This window comes from Eschrichtius robustus, chromosome 17 (genome assembly GCF_028021215.1).
Source record: "Eschrichtius robustus isolate mEscRob2 chromosome 17, mEscRob2.pri, whole genome shotgun sequence".
In the NCBI taxonomy this organism is placed as follows: domain Eukaryota; kingdom Metazoa; phylum Chordata; class Mammalia; order Artiodactyla; family Eschrichtiidae; genus Eschrichtius; species Eschrichtius robustus.
Window position 1 is genome coordinate 77,468,112 of NC_090840.1, and position 27,968 is coordinate 77,496,079.

At 43.8% G+C, this 27,968-nt stretch overlaps 1 protein-coding gene across 1 annotated transcript; it reads right to left on the bottom strand.

Annotated features, from left to right (window-relative positions):
* Nucleotides 1-701: 701 nt before the first annotated feature.
* HHLA1 (HHLA1 neighbor of OC90) lies at nt 702-27,968 on the bottom strand. Its single transcript, XM_068525393.1, has 16 exons — nt 27,890-27,968; nt 26,736-26,795; nt 23,733-23,792; nt 22,767-22,847; nt 22,172-22,255; nt 21,722-21,805; nt 16,593-16,676; nt 14,885-14,941; nt 14,688-14,780; nt 11,960-12,211; nt 9,862-10,110; nt 6,998-7,066; nt 6,590-6,664; nt 5,024-5,180; nt 2,308-2,390; nt 702-745 (listed from the first exon to the last, which is right to left on the bottom strand). The coding sequence occupies exons 1-16, from the start codon at nt 27,966-27,968 to the stop codon at nt 702-704; spliced, it is 1,611 nt and encodes a 536-aa protein (XP_068381494.1).

Here is a 27,968-nt window from a genome sequence, read left to right on the forward strand (position 1 = left end):
AGGCCTATCAGTACATCATCAAACCTGAGAGCGCCCTTGGGCACCCCCGAATACAGTGGGACACACAGAAGAGAAATCAAGACCAGACATCAACAAAACAACACTCTCTACCTCCTCGTGAGGGAAGGTTCTCATCGCCTCCTGTTTAGGGGGCTGGGAAGGTTATCTGGATCGATAGTACAGCAAGTCTGATGAGTTGTAGATAAGCGAGTTTGAATAAACTGTATAGAGAAATCATACGTGACTCTCTCCAGAGGATGCGTTCAGCTTTCCTCATTTATCCTTGTGTTGTCTTCCTGAAGTCCCAAGTTTAAGCCACTTCAGGGACTATGTCAGAGTCTCAGTGCCTGGACTGGTTTGTTCATGCTAGCATGGCACCCCACATCCCATTTCTCCAGTCTCAGTCATCATGAGAGTCCCTCGAGCGTAGCTACTAGGTGTCCATGACCTTGGAGCAGGCAAGGGAGTGAGCATCACTGCATTGACTGTGAGAGCTCTAACGTGTGGTCTTCCACATTCAATACCTTTCACAGATTCACAGGAGAGAAAGAATGGCTGCTTCCAAAAAGACCCACATTCAATTAATTGATGATCTGGCTGCAGCCTGGGTGAATTCTGCAAATGCAGCCAACTTGGGCCAGGGGCCAGGCTGAACAGATGTTGCCCAGCTTACTCTTAGGTCCCATTGCCTTTTCAAGACTTCAAACAGACTTGCAGATATTCTCGAGGCATTTTTGTTTTAAGGCTGGAAAAACAAAAGAGAGGGAACTCATGGTGTGGAGAAGGAAATGCTACAGAGACATAAATTCTGACAGCACCAGCGATGGCTCAGGCTCTTCCCAGGGGGCCAGTATATGGCAGTGCACAGGACAGGGTGTTACTCAGAGTCAACGTCAGAGAATGAAGGAACTTGTGCAAGACCCCCTTGCTAGTTAGCAGAAAAGTCGTGTTGAGAGCAAGCCTCATTTCGCCAGTCTCTGCCCAGAGATGTTTTTCTAACACCCAGCTGTACCAGCCTCATCTCCCCAGTTTGCACAATGCTAATCTGAACTCATTATGATGTTCCATAAATGTAAAATGCTGTTTGTGTGGAGATTTTAATGTGGTGAGGACAATAGAGGAGCTAGTCAATAAGCAGTTTGCAAGATTTCCCATTCCCTCTCCCCACACCAGGTAAATAGATTTCTATTTTTGACTCCTGAGCCCCTCCAACACCCCCAGTCCAAAGGCTTGGTTTTTATGATGCAGGATAAAGGTGACGGTGGAAGGAAAAGACGGCGGAAGTGGGGTGATGGATTTGTATAAGAAATAAGGAAGCTGTTTTTGAGAGATTAAAAAAGTGAAAGGCAAAAGGAAAAGAAAATAATCAGAGGAGATATATGGAAACAGAGAAAGAGCCAGCAAGCTTCATTTTAGGAAAGTTATTGAGTGATGCGTTGGAAAATAAAGCCTAAAGAGAGGTTTTGAGATGGTAGCTTGTGGGAAGTGAGAGATAATGGAGGGGCAAAAAGAATAAGAAGAGTTTCTAAGAAGTGTTATCATGGATCTCATTTGATATTCTTCAAAAGCCACAAGGAAGGACTGGGCAGCTGAATTGTTTTTTTGCTTGATTGTTTGTTGTCATGTAAAGCATGGCCATGTGACCACCCGGCTTATATTTGGGTTATACTTAGAAAGGATTTTTCACAGACTTCAACCTGGTTCCGTGCTTTTCAGAAAGCCAGAGTCCTTGACCAGACAGTTCAGGAAGATGGCACAATAAAATGGCCAAACTGTTGGTTTTGGGAATGGACAGACTACGTCAGCCACTTTTGTCAGCAGGAGTAGAAGAAAAAAAGAAGATGTCTGGCATCTCTGAGAATAAATGGGGCTCAGATGCCATGAGGACAAGGACAGAGGTACCATACACATCCACTTCTAGCACTTCAAGCTGCCTTCTTCTTCTTGAATTATTTGTATACGTTTTGCTTTGGTCAGGAATTTGAGTGCTTACACGGTGATTGTCTCCCGTTTCATTTGTCTTTGTCTTTTTAGCTTACATGGGGACTCAGAGAGGGTAAGAAGCTTGCCCAAGAGCACAGAGAAAGCAACAGTGCTTGGCTGGGCTGACTCCTGCTTTTTTTTTTTTTCAAACTGTTAGGTGAAGGGGACTCAGAAATACCCTAGACTCTTTTTGTCTAGGATTCATGATCACTAGATGAATTATACTTCCTCCTACTGACCCCGTGCTAAGGCAGGAACATCACTCAGAGTTCTAGAACCTTTTCATAGAACGCGATTTACAATACAGTCCGGCTGTGTACTTACTGTGTGAGTGGAACACCCTTTTCACCCTCTGACAGATGTATGTTGCATTCTTCAGAAACCAGGAATAGTATTCAAGACAATACCTAAAGATTTAAATCAGGGTTGAACGCAATTACTATCCTTTGTGGCTATAAGAAGAGAACCATACTAAAAAAAAAAAAAAATCATAATGGCTAATTATTCATAGTAAGGAACTCCCTCTCCATCTTTATAGGCTGTGGGAGGAGAGGTAGAGAATGAGTCTGAGTAGGAAAAAGCTTAGACTTCAGAGTCAGAAAGACTTATTTTTAGTTCTACCATCATTACTTACTAGAACGTATGACTTTCAGGCTCATTACTTAATTCTCTGGGCCTTGGTTTTTTCACATGTAAACGAGAGGCAATAATAGAATCTACACTCATAGGGTATCCTGAGGATGACACGAGATAACATTTGCAAAGTTCCCCAGCGGTGCCGGGCTTATCATAGGTGCTGGATCAATGATATTCATTTGTTTATTTTTGTGTGAGGTGGAGTAAGAGTGCAGGACTGTTATAGTTAACAATGCAGCAAATACTTAGCAAAATAATATCCTGCTCTCGGCTGGTGGCCGCAGGGATCGCTTCAAAAGGCTTCAGTGAAAAGGCCACGCATGTCATTAGGAAGAAGAGTTTTCAGGACAGGCTGTGTCACTGGTTTCACATAGGACTCTCGGGAACCCAATTCCCTTTCAATCCTTCGCCTGAGCTATGAGGAGGTTGGGCTAAATATTCTCTAACTTCTCTTCCATCTGTATCATTCTGTGATTCTCGCATATTCTGGGGAGCAACCAATTGCTCATGTAAAGCTGGCTGTAAAGATTTCCCAGGTTCTGTCACCCTCAATTTACAGGACACTATAAAACTCTGGAAACCGAGGCACAGAGATGTTGCTGCTGGAACTCTGGGAAAAGTCAAAACTCATTTGCAAGACCCAAGTAGATGTTGGGAAGGGCAAGGTTTCCTGAATAGGGACATATGCTGGGACAGTGGCCTCCCATTTTTGCTGTAGCCACATGGAACTCTCCGTGGTCCTGAGATGTTCCAGTCTGCCTCTCACTCTCCACCTTTTGCCTGGAGTGGCCTCTCCCATTTTTTGCCTAACAAACTCCTATTCCTCCATAAGCCCTATTAGCTATTTCCTCTGGGGTCCCATGGCTCGTATTCTGCTATACGAGCTTGTATAGCGGAGCTTGTATCTGCTATAGCATCTGTCACACTTCTTTGTAATTTGTCTCTTCACATGGCCAACTGCCCCACTAAACCACGATTTTTTTTTTTGACCACAGGGGCTGTCCTATTCAACAAGCACACTGAGTAATGCCAGCCTCCTACTCTGTTATTCTTATCCCATATTCAATGCTTACTATACGATTATAGAACAATTCACTATTAACTTAAAGGGAAAAGAGGGGATAAGCTCAGTTTTACAGATGCTTCATTTCTCTAAATTTAAACTCAAATTTCTTTCTGGAAATGTCTGCCTTCCTCATTATCCTTCCAGCAAATATGCAATATGGATTGTTCAAATCTGACTTTCTTCCGAGGGTATGAGATTAATAGGTTTTGCCTGGGTGCGTGACTTGATTTCGTCACTTACTATGCCATATGTTAATGCGTGTTTATGACCATTTATTCCCCCCAACTATGAAATCCTCAGTTTCTGGGTTTATTTCTGATTTGTCTCTATAGCCTGCTGGCTCGGCTCAGTGTTAAATTGATACATAGTGGAGACTTGACACTTGTTATTGATACAAAGAGCTCGATAGAGAAAGAAGGAAGGAATAGTGGGCTGATCGAGTAGGAAAGTATTGTTGCAAAATGTCCTCTTCTTTAGGATCAGCCTGTGCTGTGGAGAAATGCCTCCACCTTGCTGGCTAACACCTTCAGGTCTACGAATCTTGCTTATTTCCCTCTCTGGGTGGAAGAAGCATCCACTCTGATTGAGAGATCCAAGACCAGGGCCAGAAAAGAGTGATGGAAAAAGGCTGCCAACCTGAACTTGGGGCTCAGAGCCCGTGGATAATGGGCATTTAAAAAGCTGAAAGATCTCATAAGTAGACTTTGAAAATAACTTTAAAGATCTGAGAGACTGGCCTCCTACTATTGGAGCAGAAATATTCATCTACCTTGTCTGGCTCTGGGCTTACAGCCAAGGATAAATCCCAGAAGAAAGGACAGTGTGTCAGCTTTCCTGGGCAGGAAAACGTCCACACCTAGTCCTTCTTAATATAAGATGGAGTCTGCCTTCTAATTTTCCTTTTACGTCTTTATTATTGAGTCAGCAAATGACTGCTTAGGGATTTATGAAAAAACTGGAATTTAGGTGGACATAACCTCTGATTAGTCTCTTCTGGCAAATCATGCCAGGCTGAGGGCACTGGGGTTCCGGGACCACTCAAAATCCTCTGTAATTATTCCAGCAGACGTGATATAACACAAGTCAACTTGACAGCACTGACTGTGTCGTGGCCCGCCCTTGGCTCTGGGGACCCAGAAATGAATGAGGTTTCATCCTGGTTCTCAAGGAGGTGACAGTGCAATAGAGGACCCACTGGTGTGTGCATTCCTTGAGGTACCCCTGTCATCTGTGTGTGGATTACTTAATGCCTCATCACTTAGTGGCCTGCAGAGGAGCCAAGCAGAATCAGAAGCCTGTAAATACTGGATGTAAAAAGCAGTGAGTGGCTCAGTTTACCTCACTGCCTCCATCCTGGGGTCTCTCTTCTGGCTCATGCAGAGGCATTGCTGGAAAAAGCGGCACAGCTCCATCAGGCAAGGGTTGAGCTTCTGGATGGCCAGCGTGAGAGGAGCAGGGGTCACGGCCCCCTCCTTGAGGAGCGGCTCAGGACACCCTAGAAGATGCAATTCCAGACCATTCACATCAACAAGAATTTAGCAAGCATCTTCCCTTTGTCAGGGACTGTGCCGAGTGAATACTGTCTTGCCCCTGATCTCAGGTAGCTCGAGACCAACAGGTACACATGGCCTTGCTTCACCATGTCTGGTAAAGCTGCTGTGAGACTTTCCAGAGATAGGTAGAGAAAGGAGGGGGTCTGGTTCCTGGAAGAAATCAGAGATGGTCTCACTGAAATTTTATTAAAAATAAAAGTTCTAATGAAAAATTTTATATTTCTCATTAGATGGATGGAACGATGGATGGATGGATGGATGGAGCCATACAGAGATAGATATATAGATATAGATACAGATAAAGATATAGATAAAGATACAGATACATATAGTCAACTTGTTTTCTAAAACTCAGTCTGATGACTGCCACCATCTGCACCACTCCTGTGTTTCTTTAGAACCTGGAGAAAACAGGGCTATAATTTTCTATGGTAACATAATCACGTCTTTGTGCCTGAAAGGCCCATTCACCATCCACTGCAGGTTGAGAATGGGGCTGAGGCAGATCTTAGGTGATATGAAAAAGGAGACGGTGCAAGGTCCAGCAATTTAATAATGCCCCGTTGACATATGACTAGAACATTCAGGTCCAGGAACATTCAGGAAAATAATATTGAAAGGCATCTAGGAGTGGGAGGGACCTGAGGACTCAATCAGCTTTGAAGGACTCACTTTGTGTCAATTTCTCTCTCATGGAAACTGGCTCCACAGGAAAAAAGGAGAGTTTGACAACCAAAAATTGGAAAACTGCAGCATAAACCACAGAAACTCCAAGTCCTGAGCCTCTGTCAGGAGTCCTGAAAACCCATGTCCAAGCCCAGGAGAAGGATTCCCCTAGAATTCCATAAGAATGAAGTGTACAGGAATGTCCTTTCACACGGAATAGAAGTAAATGGCACCCAGTGGCTGGGGGTGGACTTTTGGAGTCATCCTTTTTTCCTTCCCCTCTTTCTGCTAACATCATCCTCATTGTAAGAACAGCTTCCGTTTACAAAGTGTACAGCACATTCTCAATGGGTGTCCATGCAATAAAAGTTGATTGAATTAAGTTATATGGAGCTCTCCAGTTCCAAATCACTTCCACACACATTATCTTACCTAATACAAAACCCTGCAGAGGTAAGACATTTTTAGTGCCCACGATAATTGTTATTATTCTTGCTTTACAGCGGAGGAAACTGAATTCTGGAATTTGAGCGCAGGAGGTTACCTCACCAGTAAATAGCAGAGCTAGGATTCAGATCCCAGCAGTCTGAATCTAAACTTATCAAACAAACCTCTTTTTATTATACTACACAACTTCGTCCAAAACAAACAAAAGCTATAGGAGCGACAGGGCACTGGTACGTACTTGAAACCTGGTGGGGTCCTGGGACGAGGGCTGGCTCTTCTGCAGGGGTAAAGGACCACGCAGCAGGGAGATCACCTGCAAGGACAACAATGGCCTCGCAAAGGTCAAAATGAAACGGACCTGGGGTATACACACAAGCAGAGAATCATGGCATCTTAAAGATAAAGAGTTCTATAAATCCATAGGGAAATTGTAGTCAAGAAAGAGAAAGTGATTTATGCAAGATCATAGGGTGATTTAATAGGACAGCAAGACTTAGTTCTCCTGCCTCTCCTCCTGCTAGAACCAATAAAATACGATAACAAGCTTAGTCTGCCTACAGGCACCCCTGTCCCGTCACGCCCCTGCCCCTAAACGATATTTTCCACCTGGGGTATTGGGTTCCTCTTTCCAGGGCCACGTTCTTACCTGCCTGTGGATATCTGGGGGCCGGAGCCTTGGTAGGGCTTGGAGTCTGTGTGCCAGGGGTGAATGGGCCTGGGATGAGAGGAGAGAGAGGTGAGCTTGAGTTTCTTCTAAGGATGCATGAGCAGAAGAGGCCCCCTGCCACCAGTCCTGCCCTGTTCATCCAGGTAGCTGGGGGTTGCTGAGGATGCAGAAATGAGTAAGAAATAGACTCTACAACGGAGGCACCCCCAGTGTTGAGGAGGAAATGGGCGAGTCCCATCAGTAACTGTGATACAGTGTGTTGGTGCCATTGGAAACCCGCTAACACTGGTATGAAATGGGAGAGGAGTGGACTTGCGTGGGCCGTGTCGGATCACGGTGCCCCTAGGCAAAGAGGACACGAGATGCTCTTCATTCACCTGAGTCTGGTGTGCACGCTTACCCCATCCCCACCCCTATGCACTGCCCAGCACCGTCACGATAGAATGTAGGCTGTCTCAACAGTTCTTTTGATCCTGTTCATGAAGTCCTGAGTTAAGGACCACTTTGGCAAGTGATCCTGCTGTCAAGATGCATGCCTCTGGCAAAACCAGCAAAGCAGCCTTCTTAGAGGAAACGAGGGAGAGGAAGAGGAAACAGGCACTTTCACTCGTGTGGTTAATCGGAAGGAAAGGGGTTAGGCTGGGGGTGCAACAGGAGCACGGGGATGGGGGATGGGGCCGGGGACGTCTTCTCGGGGATGGAGAAGCATAACCGTAGGTGAGGGGAACAGGCCTCCCAAGCAGAGGAAAGCGCGTAATAAGCAAAGACCCAGAGAAGTGAGCGGAAGGCCCTTTGCTATGGCTGGAGTCTGAAGGAAGATGTGGAGGGGTGGGGTGAGGTCTCAGAGCCTGGGCTGGACCCAGTACAGTGTTGCAATCCTGCTTGTTCCTTATTAGGCTCCTCTGCTAGGATGGTGGGTGTGGCAGCGTTGAATTCAACTGCCTCAGTAGCAGAGATGGGCAGCATGACACATTTACAAACAGATGACTATGGGCAGGAGGCCCAACTCCAGCGGGCAACCTGGTCATTTTCTCAGAGCCGGTCAGCATCCTCTTTGGTTTTTTTTTTTTGTTTTTTTGTTATTTATTTATTTATTTATTATTTATTTTTGGCTGTGTTGGGTCTTTGTTGCTGTGTGCGGGCTTTCCTCTAGTTGCGGCGAGCAGGGGCTACTCTTCGTTGTGGTGCGTGGGCTTCTCATTGCAGTGGCTTCTCTTGTTGCCGGAGCATGGGCTCTAGGTGCGCGGGCTTCAGTAGTTGTGGCACGTGGGCTCGGTAGTTGTGGCTCACAGGCTCTAGGCGCACAGGCTTCAGTAGCTGTAGCATGTGGGCTGAGTAGTTGTGACTCACAGGCTCTAGGCACGTGGGTTTCAGTAGTTGTGGCGCACGGGCTTTGTTGCCCCACCGCATGTGGGATCTTCCCCGACCAGGGCTCGAACCCGTGTCCCCTGCATTGGCTGGTGGATTCTTAACCACTGCACCACCAGGGAAGCCCTCAGCATCCTCTTTGGATTCCCCTCCAGGCACTGACTGTAAGCCCCTGAATACAGAAGGCACCGCTGACACTTGCTGCCTGGGTGTGTTTCTACGTAGTTCTGGAAGATGAGCAGCCTTAACCCTAACCCAAACACAGAGCTGACTTGTCTGTGGTCACTGTTCACAGTTTAACTAAATGACTGCAGAATCGCAGAGGATTAGAGCTGCAAGGGGCCGAGGGCAAAAGCAGACACACGCTCTCCTCTGGTTGACATCCGCTTTGCCACTACCCTCCTGAGCGTGTGTCCTGAAGCTGGCTGCTATGCTGTCGCCCTGGGGGCAGTAGGACAGGGCGGTAGGCGTTGCCATTGATTGAGGGATTCCAAGGTGCTCTGTGTGGAGCTGAACACCTTACAGTCATCACTTAACTGAATCAGCACAACCACTCTGAAAAGTAAGCATCACCTTCCCCATTTCGAAGATGAGAAAACCAGGACTCAGAGAAATCAAAAGAACTGCCGAGGAGACAGCAGTGGCGGAGTCAAGATTTCAACGCTACTGTGTCTGAAATAAAGGCCAGAGCTCAAAGCCTCAGGGCTCTGCTGGCTGCTGTTGCCTGTTGGCCAAACCCAAGTATGTTAGCCTGTATTTTTCCCAATGCCATTATGTCAGGTGTTTCTCCGATTTAAGCTATCAGTTGCATTCCCAGACCTGTTTGTGCAATTGAGATTTTGCACCTAAAGTTAAGACTTTACGTTTGCACCCTTTGAAACTCATTTACTTCTTCCTCTCTACTTCTTCAGAAATTCAGGTAATTCAGCAAGCTTTTACTGAATGTCTGCTGTGTTTCATGGGAACTGGAGAGTAAAGACACAGGCCTTTAAAGAGAGCATGGTTCAGAGGGGAGAAAGGTCAAGTTCGTGGCCCCTAACAGCACAGCAGTGATGAATGTTACGATCCATTGAAAACACAAGCATAGAAGAAGGGCCTCTGGCTGCAGAGATCAGAGGAAGTGATTTTAAAAACACGTAAACCATTTGTGTCTGATTACAGGAGTAGAAAATATGGAAAATTCGTGACACTGAAGTGAAGAAAAATCAAATCCTATCTATTGATACTTCCCAGATATAGTCAAGGTTAACACGTTGTGAATTTCTTTTCAGTCTTATTTTGGTTTATTTTTTATTTTCTGTGTATCTGTATCACACACACGCACACACACATAAATACATAGACAAACACAAAATTGGAATCACACAGTTTTTCAGAGCTCAGGCCTTCCTCATATTATATGATTACATTTTAATGTGCATATCACTATATTTGTATATGTAATTAGTGCAGTAGGAGTGAGAATCCTCTCTTACCTGAGGCTGAGCTGGTCCCTGATGGGCTACCAGGCGTGGCCACTGTCTTGGCAGGAGTCTCGGAAAAGCTCCGCGTGTTCGTGGCCTCCTCGGCCTCTGCAGGAGGTGTCGGCGGGGAGGAACGTGTTTCCCAGGGAAGCCCTCCAGGTGTTTTCTCACTGGTGGCCTGAGCCCAGGGCACAGGTAGTGTGGAAGCCCATGCCTGCCTGTGGGCTGTCACCCATGGAGTTCCAGCCACCTTCCTGGTAGCTGCACAAGTGACAGTAACAGGGCACTTACATGCTTGACCGCTTTGATTCAGATGCAAAATTGACAAGACATTGACATATAATCAAAGGGTACACGCAATGCACATGCATAATATAGATAATCCAGGGACTTCAACCCTACCCTGAATTGGAATAAGGGGACCACACTAAACTTTGTTTTCCTAACTACTAATTTTAAAAAATTCTCCAAATTCCTAGGACGCTGAACAATCAGCTAAGGTGTGTGTCCAGAGGACAGTGGACACTGTCAAATTTAAGAAATACGATTCTAATCATGTGATACAATGGAAAGGTTTCAGGTAAGGGGACCTGGAGGTGTAAGTTCTGCCCCCACCTCCTCCATGCTGTGAACTCTGGGGCAAGTTACTAAACTCTTTTCAGCTTTACCACTGAAATGGCAGTGACGATCATGATGATGCCTGACTGACAATATCACAGGACGGTTATTAAGATAAGTCTTCCCTCGCTGGTCTTTTAAACAATTGCCAGATGTTTTCACTCGTTCATTCCCATGTTAAGAATTAAAATAAATTTTTTTCAGGTTTTACGAAACTTATCCCCAGGAGGATTTTAAATCTATAAGTTAAGTTGGGAGCAGTTGCCATTTTAAAACTATTCCGATTTCTCATCCAGAACATGGTATAACCCTTTATTTATTTAAATATGCTTTTATTACTCTCTTGAAAGTTTTGTAGTTTTTCTCATGCAGAACTAGCACTTTCCCTCTCAGAGTGATAGCGAGATATTTTATGACTTTTCTTGCCACTAGCAATCACATCTTTTTTCATATTATACTGGAAAGCTTTCTAATTTTGTATAATTGTCTTGATGCGGATATATTACTAAAAAATTTCTAGTTAGTGAATCTGATTCCTTTTCCTCGTTCTTGTTTCCCTGTCTGCTTGACTGTTATCAGTTCTCAGCCTCCTCAGGGGAGCCCCCTCTCTGGGCTTTCCAGGACAATAGCTCTTTGTAGGCTGGATAATAAACTATCAGTTTACTTGTCTATGTCTCTCTCCCAGATCTGAGAGCTCAGGAAGGAAAGGGAACATTGATAGAGCTGTGTTTTTTGACAGCTAGCCTGGGGTCTGATATTAAATATACGTATTGATGAGTGAATGAATGAATGAATGTATTCTGATGACTGTGGTCCATTGTTGGAACTCACTGAGACATAATCATCTTTTAATGAAAGCGTTATCTCAGTTGTCTCTTATTGCAAATAGGATAAGCATGCCTTTTACATCTTCAGTGACAACACCACTGATCAGTGTTCACAAAAATGATGGGAAAAGAAGAACTTCTTAGCAGGTCAGCAGCAGCAGCTTTTTTACACTGGCATCAAGTCATTAACATATTCTTGGCAACATTATCCAGCCAGCTACAAATTAACCTAACCCTGCCTGCCATAAAATGTTGACTGCATTTCACCATTTAGTGTGAATTTCAGGAGAGATATTGCTACCAGCTCTGTTGAAATAAAAATACCTGATGTTACCATATACCACATTTATATTACTACTGTGGGATGCTGGGTGAAGGGTATGAGGGAATTTTGTACTATTTTTGCAGCTTCCTGTGAGTCTTAAACTATTTCAAAATAAAAAATTATAAAATTAAATGTTAGAAAGACATTATGCCAGTGACATTTGTTGCCTTTGCTTATAGGTATCGCACCCATACTGGTTCACATCTATCTCTTATTAAAGGGCTGCTGAACAAAGAGGTTGGTGGAGAAGGGATAAAGGAAAGATTTCACTTATTGATCTGAGCCTAGAGGGAAGTGCGGGGAGAAACAGGACGGGAGAGGAAGGGGTGAGAAATCTCACCCCAGGCTGGGAGGGTGGGAGAGGCGCTGTCCAGGGTGGTGGTAGCTCTGGCCATGGCTCTGCTGTGACCCTCAGGACGCTTGTTTGTGCTCATGGTCTGCTCTCCCTCTGAAGGAGGGGTTGACTCTGTCCCAGGAGAGCTTCTCAGAGCAGACACTCCCGCGCTCTGGGATCCACGTGGGGGGCTTGTCCTTGGTAGTGTTTGCTGGCTTGCGGGTGTGAGCTGTGAAGTCAGGGCCGTCCCCCTGGTAGCTGCACATTCAAGGAGACAGTCAATGGCAGCGTTACTATGCTTGACACTTTGCACACAGAGAACTGTCGAGCCACTGAAAGGTCACTGGACAGCAAATATACAGAATGCAGAGATTCCAGCCTTGCTCGGAGCAGTACGTTACGTCACCAAGAGGAGGGTTTCTCCTTGAATGACAGATCAAGCTAAAATATTGAGGGGTGAAAATGCCACGGGCAAAAGCAATGTGCACAGAATGCAAAGCTGCCAGGCCAAAAAGCATCAGACACTTGAGGTGTTTCCTGAACAGAACCTGGATCCTGTCAGGGTCCTTGCCCACTTCGCAACCCTCAACCCCTCCACAGCTCTGGCACTGGTCCCAGGAAGAGGGATTAGCTTTGCTCATGTGCCCTGTGGGTATGACTAGGGGCCAGAGGTGAAATTTGGGGGAACTAGGGGCTGCCTGTAAGAAACCCACTTGAAAGATGGGTCCCCACAGAGACAGAAGGAAGGCTTAATTCAGAAGGAGATCTACACAGTGCTCTTGGATGTTCCATGAGGAAAAGGAGGAAGAGGTCCAAGTGTTCATTAAGCCTACCTCGGGAAGGCTTAGGGGATGGAGGCTGCATGTTAGGATAGGACAGGCTCTCACTAGCCCATAAGGTCCCCTCCTCTGGGTGGACAAAGCCTGGCCTGCAGACAGGTGGGATTTCGGCCCCTACTTGCCCCTTTGGCAGGTAACTGTGTGTTGGGCACAACCAGTGCAATTGCAGAAGGTGGCCCTGCAGCCTCAGTTCCTCTCTCCTGCCTTACTTCTGAGCTCAATATCACCCCACATGCACCAGAAGCCCGGTCCTTGCTCTCAGATTAATGGACGTGGGACTGAGTGCCTGCCAATCAAACTATCACTCAGCCAGGTGACTGGCTATCAAACACATCACCTTTGTGTCAACTTGTTCATATGTTCTCTCTTCTCAAGCAGTTGTTGCTGGGAAAAGTTTACAGGAGCACAAAAGGGGAGACATAATTGAGACTGGGGGTCAGAAAGTCATGAAAGGACCCTCTGAAGAAGTGAGATTGACTCAACCTTCAGATCTGTCCTCAGAATTGGGTAGGTGAGGGGAACCCACCAAATGCCATTTCATCTCCTTATCAAGCAGCCTTATTCCATACAGTTGAAGTTCCTTCCTCAGCATAACTAAGAGATGCCCTACAATAAATACCAACCAAGGCAGCCCTCTGGAGTGGAATTGGAGGTTGATTGTGAACTTCATTTCACTCCAATAAACACGGATAAAGAACCTACTATGTGCAAAGTACAGTGTGAGGCACTGAGGGGAAAGCAGACTATGGAGATGAAGGAGACGGTCTCTGCCTTCAAGTATGATTCAGTGAGGAGACACACAGATAAAGTCATCTGTGATACAACCTGGAGTAACAGTCCAAATGACTTATAAGTGTGTGTTGTAGAATCATAGAAGACAGAAGACTAATTTTGACTGGGGGATTTTTTGGAAAGAGGAGGCAGCAGCTGAGCTGGCCATTGACAGACAAATTGGATTCTGAAATATGGAAAAGTAGGGACGTTCCATGCTGGTATAATAGCATGAGCAAGGTTGCAGGGGCATGGAGATGTATGCCGTCTGCAAGAAGGGCAGGGATTTCAGTGGAGTTTTAGCAGAAGATTTATGTAAAAGAGAGTAGGTAGGGTGGGCTTGATGACAGACAAATGTATACTCGATGCTAAGGACTTCAGACCCCCTGCTGCTGACTTAGGAGTTCTGAGCAATGAAGAGACATAACCTAATTATTTTATCACTCTTATGACAATGGATGGGTATTTCAGAGAAATAAGAGACTAGGTCAAAGGAGATTGGTTCAGAGGCTATTATAGTAAAGATAGATGACAAGGACTTGAACTAAGATAATCATAGCAACAGGTGATGATCTTGGAAGACCAGCCAGATTCCAGAAACTTTATTCAGCTAGAATTGACACATAAGTATAGGGGAGAAAGATGGCTTTAAGGCGGTTCCAAAAAATGCCACCTGATGCCAGAGAAAAGGCAGGAAGATGGGTAGACGTGTGTGGAGGGGTAGAGGATGGTTGGGTACGGTCTGAGTGTTATGGAGTGGCAATGTCTACAACAGGGTCACAAATTCAAATACCTACAAAAACCAGGTAGTGTATATGAGAAAAAAGTGCAAGGCAACAGGGAGAAGTGAGGACTATGGAAAAGAGGAGAAAGGTGTCTCTCCTAATGGGGAGGATGGCAACTCAATCCCAGTTGCCATGGGGAAGGGGGAGGGTCCAGGGCTGCCAGATCTTTTGCAAAAAAAAAAAAAAAAAAATCTAGAAATTCAAAAAATTTTAATGACAAAATCCTCTGATTTTAACACAGTACAGCTAAATAAAATACCTGAGGGCAGCATTCAGCCTTCAGCTTGCTAGCTGGGACCCTGGTCTGGAGACTCTATAGTAGGAGTTTGGGAGGGTTACACTCACCCAGAACACCAGACATGCTGCTGGTAAATGTGTAATTGATAACAGGAGATTTTTCCGCCATCTCCCAGAAGTCAGAAAGATTCCTTCCTGCAAGAACCACACCAACAAGGTCAAATCTTGGGCTCACCTGCTGGAGGGCTGTGTTTAATTCTCAGCTCAGAGAGCTTGTCAAAGAATGGCTGGTGGTTCACCTGACTTTCCTGACATCACACAGATGAAGATGCAGTCAGATTCATTCGCTTGACTCACTGTAAAACAGACCAGGATACAACAGGACTTAGCAATGGGTCTGAAGCTGTTAAGTCTTTGGTTGAAATGAAAATTAAGTTGGAAATCTCTAGCTCTGGATGCTATAGGAAAATAAGGCTAACTCCTTATTTAGGAGCCCTGATTTTCAGTCAGCCCCGAGTTTCTGGTTTTAATTTTTTTGATGGAGGGAAGGTGCAGTATAATGTAATGGCTAAGGGCAGAGCCTCTGGGGTCAGCGTCCAGGATTACAACATTAGCTCTGGCACTGATTAGTTAAGTGAGCATAAATGAACTGCTTGACCTCTCTAAGACTCAGTTCACCTACCTTTAAAATCGTGAAAATTCAAATCCCACAGTACCTTATTTGCACTTTCCAAATCCCCAAATCTCCGTAAGATGGAAGGTTTTTGTGTGAGTTTGGTACCGACTCATTCAGTGGCAAAACCTGAATTGACAGATGTGAGGCTATTGTAGTTTATCTATCCTTCTTAGTGTAAAGGGTCAACCATTTTGCTAAATGAATATGAGTGTGTTTGATTTACAGCAGGCTGTCCTGGATGCTGCTGGAGGTGTTCTGTCAGGTATAGTGTAGACACCCTATTACACCATCAAAAATCCGAAAACTTCTGAGTTCCTAAGCATACTTGTCCCTGAAGATACTGCCTGAAGGACTGTGGATGTGTGGTTGGAAATCTCTGGTAGGATGGCTATGATGATCCAATGAGACAATGTACGTGAAACTCTAAGTATGGTGCTAGGCAGGTAGAAGAGCTCAGTAAATAGGCATAATAGTAATAATGGTTCTTGTTAATGTGGTCCTATTACTATATGTATTAATAGCGACCAAGAGCATGGACTTCAGAGCCAGATCACCTGGGTTAGAATTCTATCTCTGCAGAATGATCTTGGGCTAGTTCCTTAAACTCTCAGTGCCACAGTTTCCTCACCTGTAAAGTGGAGATAAATATAGTAGCTACCCCATATGGTTGTGGTGAGGATCCAATGAGGGTGGCCCTTAGAAGAGTCCCGGGCACCTGAATATATCTATTATTTCTCTTTCTTCCTCCCCCACTGCTCCTAAAACAGTAGTTGCTCCACAGTATAGGACACCACCTTTCTGATGAGACCAAGAGTTGGGCTATTGACTGGATCTGTGCTTTTCAAAGTAGGTCCCCAGGGGAAAGTGAATTGCCTGGGGTTATATGAAGCCACCTTATAACTGAAGTGTATCTTTCTCAACTGTATGTCAGACATGAGTTTAGGCTCCATAGAGATCTAAATCTGAATCCTGAGCCACCCTTGAGCAAAATATTCAGCCTCTCTGAATCTCAGTTTTCTCATCTTTAAAATGGGAGTATAGCTGTCCAATAGAAGCTGTTTTCTTGAGTCTGCCTAACTCCCCCCAGTGTTGAGCCTTGGATTCTTCCTCCAACTTTTTGGACCCCAGGAATAGCTTTGATAGGAAGATGGAAACTTCAAATACTGTACTGGTGGTTGAAACTGTACCACGCTGATTGTCTAAATAAAACTTACATTAAAGTTCCTGGCAGCCCGGCCTATGGTAGGGATCGGGGTGGGAAGTTGACTAGGTTTTATTCCGTGATGAATGCCAAGTCTCAAATTTGCCAAGCATTTTCAAGAAGAGCACACCTGAGAGGATGGAGGTTGACTTAAAAATCTCTGTGAGGTAGCTGGTAGAATTTCCAACGATGTCCACCAGTAGGGCTGTGAAATCTGTAAGATAGATTGAGGAGGTTTAAATTTCTGAGACTTGGTTTAAATTTCAGAGACTTGAAGGGAAATGTATATTGTATTTGGATTTTTCAGAGTAGATTTTACAAGTTTGATTTAGTTCGGTGTATTGGGGATTATTAACAATCATAAAAAGAAATACTGCTAGTTGTTTTTCAAGTCTTAATTTCAGGCAGGCAGAAAACTTTTGGATCCACCATCATAATCTCCTTTCTCCTCCATTTCCCTCCCCCCACCCCAGATCCTTCTCTGCCAGCACCAAAGAGCTGTGCAAAACCATAGTGTTGAATAATGGTTTCTCTGATTTGTTCCCCCCTCCCCCAATTATTTCATCTAATTGATTTAGAATACCAAATTCGTTGGATAGGAAGCAGCCCTGCAGACATGGGATGTAAATTTACATAACTTCAGATTTTCAAAATGACATCAAATTTAGTGGTGGATTATAAACTATGAACTATCAAAGGAGACAAGGACTTTACACAAAATAGAACAAGGAAGCTCTTCTCCTGCCCTCCATGTTCAGAAGTCTGATGGGAGGAGACTGAGATAATTTTACAACATTTCAAGCTATAAAATCTTTGAGGACTTTGTCTCTCAGCACGTTCTGAACAGGTCTTGCCATGGTGGGTGCCATTGACCAATGAAAGGTCCTAACGCACTTCCTACTCAGACAGCTGCTGCCTCTTCTGCTGTTCAGTTATGGTTTTCCAGGACCCAGCAAGTTCTTGGCTTCTAAAACAAGGAGTACTTATTCTAGGAGCCCCAAACTGTCAATTTCTAAAGAAGCTTCTGAGGTCCCACGGAGAGTTTCCCGTCATGCCTTGTCTAAATGCATCTTTTACTCAGTAACGGGGTTATGAGCTGGGGTCAGGGGCAAGCTGACTTGAAAATATAGAACCCAGACCATTGAAAATATAGAACCCAGAGAGGCATGAAAACGTGATGTGACAACCAGTGGAATGTATAGCATGCAAGGCCAACAGGAGGTGGGCGCTACCCTATGTGAGCCGGGGCCATGGTGACATGCCATCTTACCACACTTGCACGGGTGCGTGGTTAGTCTCCTAGAGGAAGATGTGGTGGGCCACCTGTACAGGTGTGGACACGTGGCCATGCAGAAGGTAGGCATCCTTCTTTATGTCTCTTTAGACCAATCTGTTTATAGTCACATTGTAGAAACTGAAGAGGGGTAGTATTTCATTACTTATGCCATCTATTTTCTTTCTAATTCTCAAAAATCTCCTTTGTTTATGAATTCATTCATCTAATAAACATTCATGGAGTGTTGGAGTACGCCAGACATCTTTTAGGCACTGGAGGACTAAGACACCATCTCTGCCTACCTGAAGCTGAGATTAGTGAGAGAGAGAGAGATTCATAGATAGACCAAGAAACTACTGCAATCCACTATTTATATTACATAGAAGCTATGAGCATGGCTTTGCAGCCCAGACACCAAGCATGGAGTCCAGATTCTGCCCAAGCTTCAGAGAAATGATGGAACTTTCCCTAGGTCCCAGAGCATGTGGCAGGGCTTGAATTTGAGCTGAGGTCTGCCTTGTGCTAAAGCTCCTATTCTTCCCAAAATTTCTACCACTGCTCATACAAATCTCATACTCAATACATTTGTCAACTCTCCTTTTAGAAGTGCTTTCACAATCGAGTCCTAGGCTTGGAAGAAAATCAGTTATCACTGCCTCAAAGATATTCTTTGTTTTGATGAAAATATGAACTATCTAATTTACTAGCAACACACAGATGAATGATTTCTGACTACTTTCATATATAAATAGAAAATAGGGAAAAAACCCTTTTTGTCTGTCTTAATTGGTAATGATTTAAGAATGTCTCTTGGTACTCAGTGTTGGCAAGGGTGTGGAAAAACACACACTTTCAAACATTACTGGTAAGAGTGTAAACTTATGCAAGACTTCTAGAGGAAATTTTAGCAATTTGAAGCATCACAAAATCCTCTTCCTGCCAGACAACAGTTCTATTTTGAGGACTTTATCCTACAGTGATAATTGGGCAAATGCTGCAAGTGATTGTACACAGGTACTCATCACGGCATTGCTGATAATTGTAAAAAAAAAAAAAACGTTTCCATCAGGAGGAGATAAAGTATATTATGGTACATTCTTTCAATGAATACTATGAATTCATATGAAGGATGAAGCACATTTATATCATTGAATGGAATGTTTTTTAAGACATGCTGATTAGTGGAAAATGGAATACCAAATTTCACAGAAAACATGGTAGATACTGACAGCTGTCTCCCAATATCCATCCTCTCATTTTCCTTTAGTAAGAAAACATGAAATTTCAGTTGGGCACATGGTAGTTTAACGTAATTGAAAATCACATTTTCAAGCCTGCTTTGCAGGTGGGTGTGGCCATGTGACTCAGCTCTAGACAATAGGACGTGAAAAGAAGCAATGTGAACGGTTTCCACAATATATTCACAATATATCAACATCACAATATATTTTATCCTCACAATATATTATTTTTTAAATCAAGAAAATTTAAGGGCTTCCCTGGTGGCGCAGTGGTTGAGAATCCGCCTGCCAATGCAGGGGACACGGGTTCGAGCCCTGGTCTGGGAAGATCCCACATGCCTCGGAGCGGCTGTGCCCATGAGCCACAACTACTGAGCCTGCGCGTCTGGAGCCTGTGCTCCGCAACAAGAGAGGCTGCGATAGTGAGAGGCCCGCGCACTGCAATGAAGAGTGGCCCCCGCTCGCCGCAACTAGAGAAAGCCCTCGCACAGAAACGAAGACCCAACACAGCCAAAAATAAATAAATAAATAAATGAATGAATGAATAAAAATTAAAAAAAAAAAAAGAAAATTTAAGCTATTTTCATTAAGGAAAAACACACTCAGAGGAAGGCTATAGATCAGAGTTGAGAATATTCAGAAAACAATCCATGTCTGAAGATTATCCACAAACACATCTTCCCCAAAGGTTTTGAACCACGGCAAGATGTTGGCCGAAGTGTACAGCCTCTCATGGTAGCAATTTGAGGGGAATCAGCATTAGGCACGTTGGGACATGTTAAACCTTGGGAAAATCTCTGTGGTTTACCAGGGGAGCAAGATGCTATTTTATCAGTGGTAAAGATCCATGCATCAATTCTTTTCAAATAAGCATTGCATGTGTATGAAAATACACTTCAGCTCACCAAACAGAATTACAAAATTCCCCAGCAGATGTGACTCCAATTTGTAAATTTTATTTTTATCTTTCACACAATCAGGGCAGGGACTCAACACCGGACAAAACTTGGCCTCTAGCCGAGGCTAATGAGATGGTGAGAAAGATGTGATTACGAAGAACATTTTCCCTCCCAAATGTAATTTGTTGATGAGATTCAGAGGGTGAGTTAAATAAGAAGATGGTACTTATTGCAGTCTGGCATCCAGTATTTGTTAAACAATAATCATTATCCTCTTTAAAAGGTGCACAATATTTGGTCCATAAATTCCACCTTGGGGAATCTATCCTCAGAAAGTAATCTAAAACAGGGAAACGTTTTAGACACGAAGATGTCTAATACAGGATTTTTTTATATTAAGAAAAACCTAGAATCCACTCAAAAGTTCAACAGCATACTAGCTAAGAAAATGCTCACATTCATAGGTTACGTAACCATTACACATGTTTGCAAAGAGTTTGTAATATCATGGAAAATATTTTTAATATTAGGTTAAGCGAGGGGGAAAAAAAAGGAGGAGACTTTTTCACCTTGAGTCTTTGCTTCCCTTACAGACTATTCTTTAACAAGCAGCCAAAGGGATCCTTTTAAAATGTAAGTTAGATCACGTCACTCCTCTGTGTGGACAATCACAATGGCTTCCTTCTTATTCATAGTAAAAGTGGAAATCTTTGGGGCAGACTGTAAACTTCTACATGATCTGCAACACCCTTCCTGCCTTGCCCCCACAATTCTGAGCTCATTTCTCACGGCTCTCTGGCTCACTTGCTGGCCTTTCTGGTCCTCACCCTGCCTTTGCCTGGAACACTCTGTCTCCAGGTACCACAAGGCTGTCTCTCAGGTTGCCTGCAGGTAGCCCCTCAACCCTCACCTCACTAGAGAAGACTTCCCTGACCACCCTGCACATAGCAGCCACCTCCACCATCACCCTGTCCCCTGCTTTATTGTTCTCACAGTCATGCCATTAGCAACATACTGTGTGCTTTCAGTTTATTCGTGTACTCCCTCTCCCTTCCAACAGAATCTAAGTCCATGAGAGCAGGGGGTGTGTCCACTTCAGTGTGGGTGACACCCTCACACCTAGAAGAGCATCCGGCTAATAGTATGTGCTCAACAAAGAACTGCTGAATGGATGAATCAGTGGTGAGAGAATAATTTTCACTTTTATTTTTCAGGATTCTCTAAATATAAGGAACATGTTGTACTTTTAATTTTTAATTATAAAAGTAATACATGAATATGCTGTCTTTGAAAAAAAAATCAGGTAATACCAGGTCCCCTTAATCATCACCCTTCTATTTCACATGCAGACTCCAATCCTCTTTTCAGAGGTAATCACCTACCCGGTGTTCAAATATGTATATATTTTTTCATCAATGCCATTTTACCCTATTGATTTTTGAACTCCCTTTTTCTAATTGAAAATGTCATGGAAATATTTCCATACATAGACCAAACCTGGCCACATGCATTCATTTATGTACTCTCTATGGCTGCCTTCCAAGATTTGACTGTACAGTAGACTATTCAGCCATTTTCCTAATGATGGATATTTAGGTTGCTTTTGCTCTCAAACAATGCTACCTTTTGTTCTTGCCCCTTTGCGCAGACGTAACTATTTCTCTAGGGTAGAAAACCAAGAAAGGAACTTTCCAGGACAATGGATGTGCACATATTTAAGCATAATAGATATCATTACATTTTCTGATCTTAGTCTAAGGAGAAAAAAAATAATTCAACCTTATTTAAAAGGGCACAAGCAAAATCAGGGCAGCCTGCAAGCCTCAAAGTGAGTTCTACCCACCTGATAAATCATTGGTCCGGTTGTTTAAGCAGTAGCAGTACCGTGTGGGGAATTTGGCTGGGTCCACAGTCTTCAGGTTAGAAACTGTGAAGAGAAACGAAGCACCTAGCAACCCTGACACATAGCCTGGCCTGCCTACCCATCGCTTACCATTCTCGCCGCCAAGAAAAGCTGGAGGAGGGGGATTGGGAGAGGGATGGATTGGGAATTTGGGATTAGCAGATGCAAACTATTATATTTAGAATGCATAAGCAACAAGGCCCTACTGTATAGCACAGGAAACTCTGTTCAATATCCTGTGATAAACCATAATGGAAAAGAATATGAAAAAGAATGTATATATGTATAACTGAGTCACTTTGCTGTACAGCAGAAATTAACACAACATTGTAAATCAACTATACTTCAATAAAATAAATTAAAAAAAAAAAAAGGAGAGCCAGCACTTACTGTTGTAAATGGCCACAGAAAACTTGTGGAAGGCAAAGGAGCTGTAGGAAGTAACACTCAGCAAGGAGAAAAATTTCTTGCTATCTGTCAAAGACATTGAGATAAAGAAACAGTAAATGCCCACTAACAATAATAGCAGTAATAGAAATTAGCAAACTGATCATGGAAATTAATAATACGATGAACAAATAAAAATATAATAATAAACACTGAAAATAATAAACAAAAATCAAATCAAAGCAAACCAAAAACAAACAAACAAAAAAGGCAAAAGTACATGTCCCTTGGCTAAATTTCCTAATCTGTCCTTAAACTCTTGCAATTGCCTCACAATATAGTTATGAGTAGAGATGCCTACACAGATGCTGTGTTTAGAGCGCAGCTTGCTCTCAAAATGCTGGCAAACCTCCTACTTCATCTGGATGTTTTCAATCTCATCATGAGTTAGGTAGGACACACATCCTCTGCTCTGAACACAGAGGAGCTGAGACACACAGAGACGTGATGGGTCTTGCCCAGGTCATGGAGAGTCCAGAGGCGAAGCAAGAACAAGATAAAAATGGGCCTGGATTGTGCTTTTAAAAAAATTGGTTACCTTTTAAAGCTCTGATCAGCATTCCGTTCACCAGCTCTGTCAGGTTAAGTGCAGACAGATCAACCGACATTGCAGGCAGCTCTGAAAGAGATTCAAAGATAACGTCATCAGCAGCCCTTTCTTGGCAAAAGGAAAAGTTCCTCATTTACGACATTCAGGCAGATGTGCCTCCTCTTTGGACATGAACTCACACCCTGTGCCGGGCACAAGGATTTGGAAGATAAAAGGCAGTTCCTATCCTCAGGAGGTGACAGCTAATGGCATATACTGTGACAAGCAAGAGTAGGTAGAAGAAGTTCGGGTGAAACACAAGGAATGCTTATTTTAGGGAATATTTTATCTCTGCATTTGGAGAGAGTAGAGATTGGTGGGAGATGCTTATATATAATATACGATATAAGCCCTAGGAAATTGCAGGAGTTCTCAATGTGCTGTCTAATATAAATAATGACATTGTTTAACAGAGGAGCTCGGATCCTGGCTGGCCCTTGGCATCACTGGAAAGATTTTTTTTCCAGTTCCACAATTCTGATGCTTGGGCTCCGTCCTCAGAGATTCAGATTTAATAGGTCTGGGATGTGTCACAGACATTACTACCTAAATCCATCCATCCATCCATCCATCCATCCATCCATCCATCCATCCATCCATCCAACTGCCCAGATACTGGTAGTGTGCAGCCAAGTGGAGAGACGCTGCTTCTCCCAGCTATTCCCCGAAGACTTGGAAACAACAGTTGACAAAGGGGACATAAGAGCTTGACGCTGCTCTTCATGGTTTTGCAAACACTGTCTTTTTCATCTCTTACTTAATGTTCAGATAATTGTGGCTAAAGCAATCTGAGGATTGGAGGGATGCAGTTGCCCCGCTGCGGGGGTGAGAATGGAGGTCCAAAGAGGTGGGAGAAGTAATCTCAGCGGCCCAGGCCACCCATGGAGCATTGGGGGTGGGGTGGGCGGTACTCACCTGTGGTATCCAGGAAAGTGACCCCCTTTTCTCTACTCTCTTCTCCTCGGAGGCCAGACACTGGGAAAAGAAAAGGCTTCAGGAGAGAAGTAGAGCCTTCGACCCCAGCCCCACGTTGCTGGAGGGGCCTTGAGGTCTGTACTGCAGCTGCCCTCCGGTTTAGTGAAGGTCAGCATCACCGGGGGCACTGTGACCCCTCCCCCTGAGATTCTAGTCTCCTTGAACTGGACGTGGTCTAGAAATGCATATTTTAATAAATAGACAAGGTGATTCCCATGCAGGGGGTCTAATCCACCCCATCTCTTTACTGGATTGGGAAACCGAGGCTCAGAGAGGAGAAGAAACTTGCCTAAATTTGCACAACTGAGTCCTGGTAATGAAGGGCCAGAACCTACTTCCAAAATATCAGGCCACTTGCCCACTCAGCAAATTTCATGCTGCCAAAGAAGACAACGTCAAAGGAAATTTTGAAATACCAAAGGCGTTCATTCATTCTTTATTCATTCGATAAATGCTCACCTAGGGCTAAGCAGTATGGTAGGTGTTTGGTATAAAGAGGTCAACAGGAAGGGACTGAATCTCCACGGCCGCAGAGCCTACCGTCTGTGGCTCAGAGGGAGGAGGGAGATTCACGTGTAATCCCACGGGAAGAGTATCAAACAGGGACCAGCAGGATGCTGGGAGCACCTCTATCAGAGAACACAACCTGGTCTAGGGGGATGGAGGAGACCTCACTGCGGAAGTGACGGAAAGCCAAGACCTGAAAAGTCAGCTCTTTTGGATTAGATGCCATTTACTCATACTGCATCCGTTACTATTATTGTTGCAGTGATTATTTTTTCATGTCACATTCCAATGGAGAAGGTGATTTATGTCCATTTTATAGATGGAAAAACCAAGGCACAGAGAGGCTGAAAAATGTGTTATAGTGTCACAGAGTAAGTCAGGATTTAGGACCGGTCTAGTTACCGTTGCACCAAGGAAAGCCTCATCTTTTTCCTTCTTAACTTCTTTATATCCAGACACTGAAATAAAAGTTTTCGTGAATAAAATAGTACCGTGGAAGCAGAGCCTCAGCAATTTATAATATCCTTATAACTCCTCTTATCCAATACTACCTTTGAAGGATGAGAAACTGAGACCCAGAATGTTACGTGATGTATCTAAATCCCACATCTGGCCAGTCTCCCTGTGTCCACCTCCTCCCAGACCCTGGCAACCACCTTTCTTCTCTCTGCTTCTATGAGTTTGATGAGTTTAGATTCCTCATAGAAGCAGCATCATGTGGTATCTGTCCTTCTGTGACCGTTTATCTCACTTAGCAGAAGGTTTATCCACATTGTGGCAAATGGCAGGATTCCCTTCTTTTTTAAGGCTGCATAATATTTCACTGTATGTATATACTACATTTTCTTTATCCATTCACCCGTGGATGAACATTTAGGTTGTTCCCTCTGCTTTTTATGTACCCTGTTGGAACTTAGGTTCAGTCAACCGTTGTCAGCCAATTTGGCCTTTCACAGACGATCGGGCTTTTTGGTTAAATATCAGAGCTTCGGGGTTAGAGGTAGGGCGAGTCTGTGGATGCCCTTCTTTACAACACAACACGGCTACTGGAGGTGGCGGTCATGTTCTCGTTACAATTAAAGGAAGTCTGAGACAGATGTTTATTACCAAGCAGGCCTGAAGCTGTCAAACAAGCCCCGCCCTCTGGCTTGGGAGAGTCCATCCGGCTCTCCCCTCTCAGGCACCCTGAGGGGCCCTTGACGCCCACAATCTACTCTGAAGCAGCTGCAGTGAGATGTGTAGGAGATACCAGCCGACCTCGCCTGTTACCTGCCCAGGAAGCAGAGCCCTCTGTCAGGGTGAGGGGCCGGAATCATCTGGGCTCTGGATTGCCAGGCTCCAGGGATGCTCTAAGCTGCTGGGTTTGTGGGACTCTTACACCTGTCAAATCTGAATGATGGGCCCTGGGCTGCAGTCTTCCTAACCTAGAACCTTTCTTAACACTGCTCATTTCATTAAGGAAAAATTATTTCCACCACTTCTTTTTATAATTACAAACCCATGGGTGGATTTTGGTAACAATATTTGAAGTGTGAGCTAAATACCCCAGAAGCAGGGATTTCTGAATAGGATGCTATAGACATTTTTCAAGTAAATTGCTGGGCAGATAACATAAAGCTATTGTTCTCTTTTTGGATAATATGACCACCATAGTAGTGTCTTTAAGGTAGATGGTATTAGCACTCTTCATACTTAGTCATGTTTAGTATGTTATCGATTTTCATGGTTTATGATTACCTGTGAAACAGGAATTGTTCCCACTTAAAGAGAAAATTAAAGACCCAAACAGGGGAAATATTTACTGAAAATTACCCTGCTTATAGAGAAGAAATTGGTACAACTGGTGTCTTCTGGAGAAGGGAAGTGGCTGACTGGTGGAGCATTTAACTTTTACACCTTTGTACCTTCTGCATTTTGAACTATACGAATGCACTAACTAATTAAAAGTAAATAAAAAATTTAGCATAAAGAGTGATTCCTGCTACCACTCCCATCCCCAAATTCAAAAGTATTAAAAAAATTATCCTGCTGGTTTGCCAAAACGTTAGGTACAGAAACCCAGCGCCTGACTCCTCTGTGTCTTTTACCTTGTCATGCATTCATTGTCTTGCTTTACAACCAAATTCATACCATCAGAAAAAAAGTCAAAGAAAGGTGGGATTATTACAAAAGTGATGATGTCAAATAACAACATCTCCCTTTATGAAATCTTCTATTGCTCATAGGTCACAGTTTTTGTGGATTTAATAAGGTCATGAGAATCTGGGTGTACCACAAACCATAAAGCAATGAGCAGCTCATGGGAACTATTACTGACTGTTAGAGCTGGAGGTACAGGTACAATCTCCATCTTACAGACAGAGAAAGTGAGGCTCAGAGAAGCCAAGGAATTTACCCAAGACAGAGTAAACTAAGAAGGACCACCTGCCCATTTACATGCTGTAAGTAGGAAGGTCATGAAATTTTCCTTCTTGGCTTCCCCTTTAAAGGCAGACTCTAAAGGAAGAAAAGATTTCATCAGAGAAATTATAACCCAGACATAACATCAGAGAAAATTTAATCCAAAATAATCCTTTTAAAGATGAGAAAATTATGATGTGGACTTGCTTAAAATCCCACATGTAGTTTGCTCATTCATTCAATCATTTAGTCACTAAATATTTATTGACTAGCCATAATAATACTAATAGTTGATCATGTTACTAAGCCTCTAGACTTTAATAGGCATTGTGTGTGTTAGATGCTGGTATAATACGAGCAGATAGATACAGATTCCATCCTTATGGAGCTTATAGTCTAGTTGGGAAGGCAAACATGAAGGAAATTAAGACCCATGGATATTATTACAAACAATGTTAGGTACTTTGAAAACGTTTTGAGTGTATGGAACAGGGAGCCTGAACTAATCTCAGGGATCTGAAAGCCGTCCCTGGGAGGTGACTTTCAGCTGCGATCTGAAAGACGAGTAGTGTGTGAGCAGGACGTAACTGGCTGAAGGGGTATTCTGTGTACAGGTAACAGCCTGAGCCCGGGGTCTGAGATGGGCATGAGTATTATTTTATGAACTGAAAGAAGGCCAATGTGATGGAGCATAAGGAATGAAGGATATGAGGGATTGTAGACGATGGGGAGGTGGGCTGGGTCATGTAGAGCACGTAAAGGACTTAGGAGACTATCCAAAGAAAAGTAGAAAGTCATTGAATACTTTTGGGGAGGAGGAGGGAGAACTGAGGGAGGACTGGGAGGGTGGCTTAATGAAATGTGTGAAAAGATGGCTCAGGCTGGTGAGTGGAGAATGGATCATTGAGAGACAAGAGGAGAAGCAAGGAGCTGCTTTGGGAAGCTCTCCTGGTGGTCCACCAAAGAGAAGATGATGCTTTGGATAAGGATGGTAACAGTGGAGGTGAAGATAATTCTGTTGCATAAATGGGACTCAACTGCAACAGAATAAATGGGGAATTTATTATTGCCATTTTTATCACACTCGTTTGGATTCTGGGCTGAAACGCTGGCTGCTACAATTCTCTAAAGCACAATGAATACCCAAACATAGTATACAGAACAGACACTTCAACTTCGACCAGACCCACCTGTGTTGTAAAGGGACAGGACACATGCGAGGCCCATGCACAGCCTTACCAGTGGACCATGTAGCAGGAAGCCTGGCAT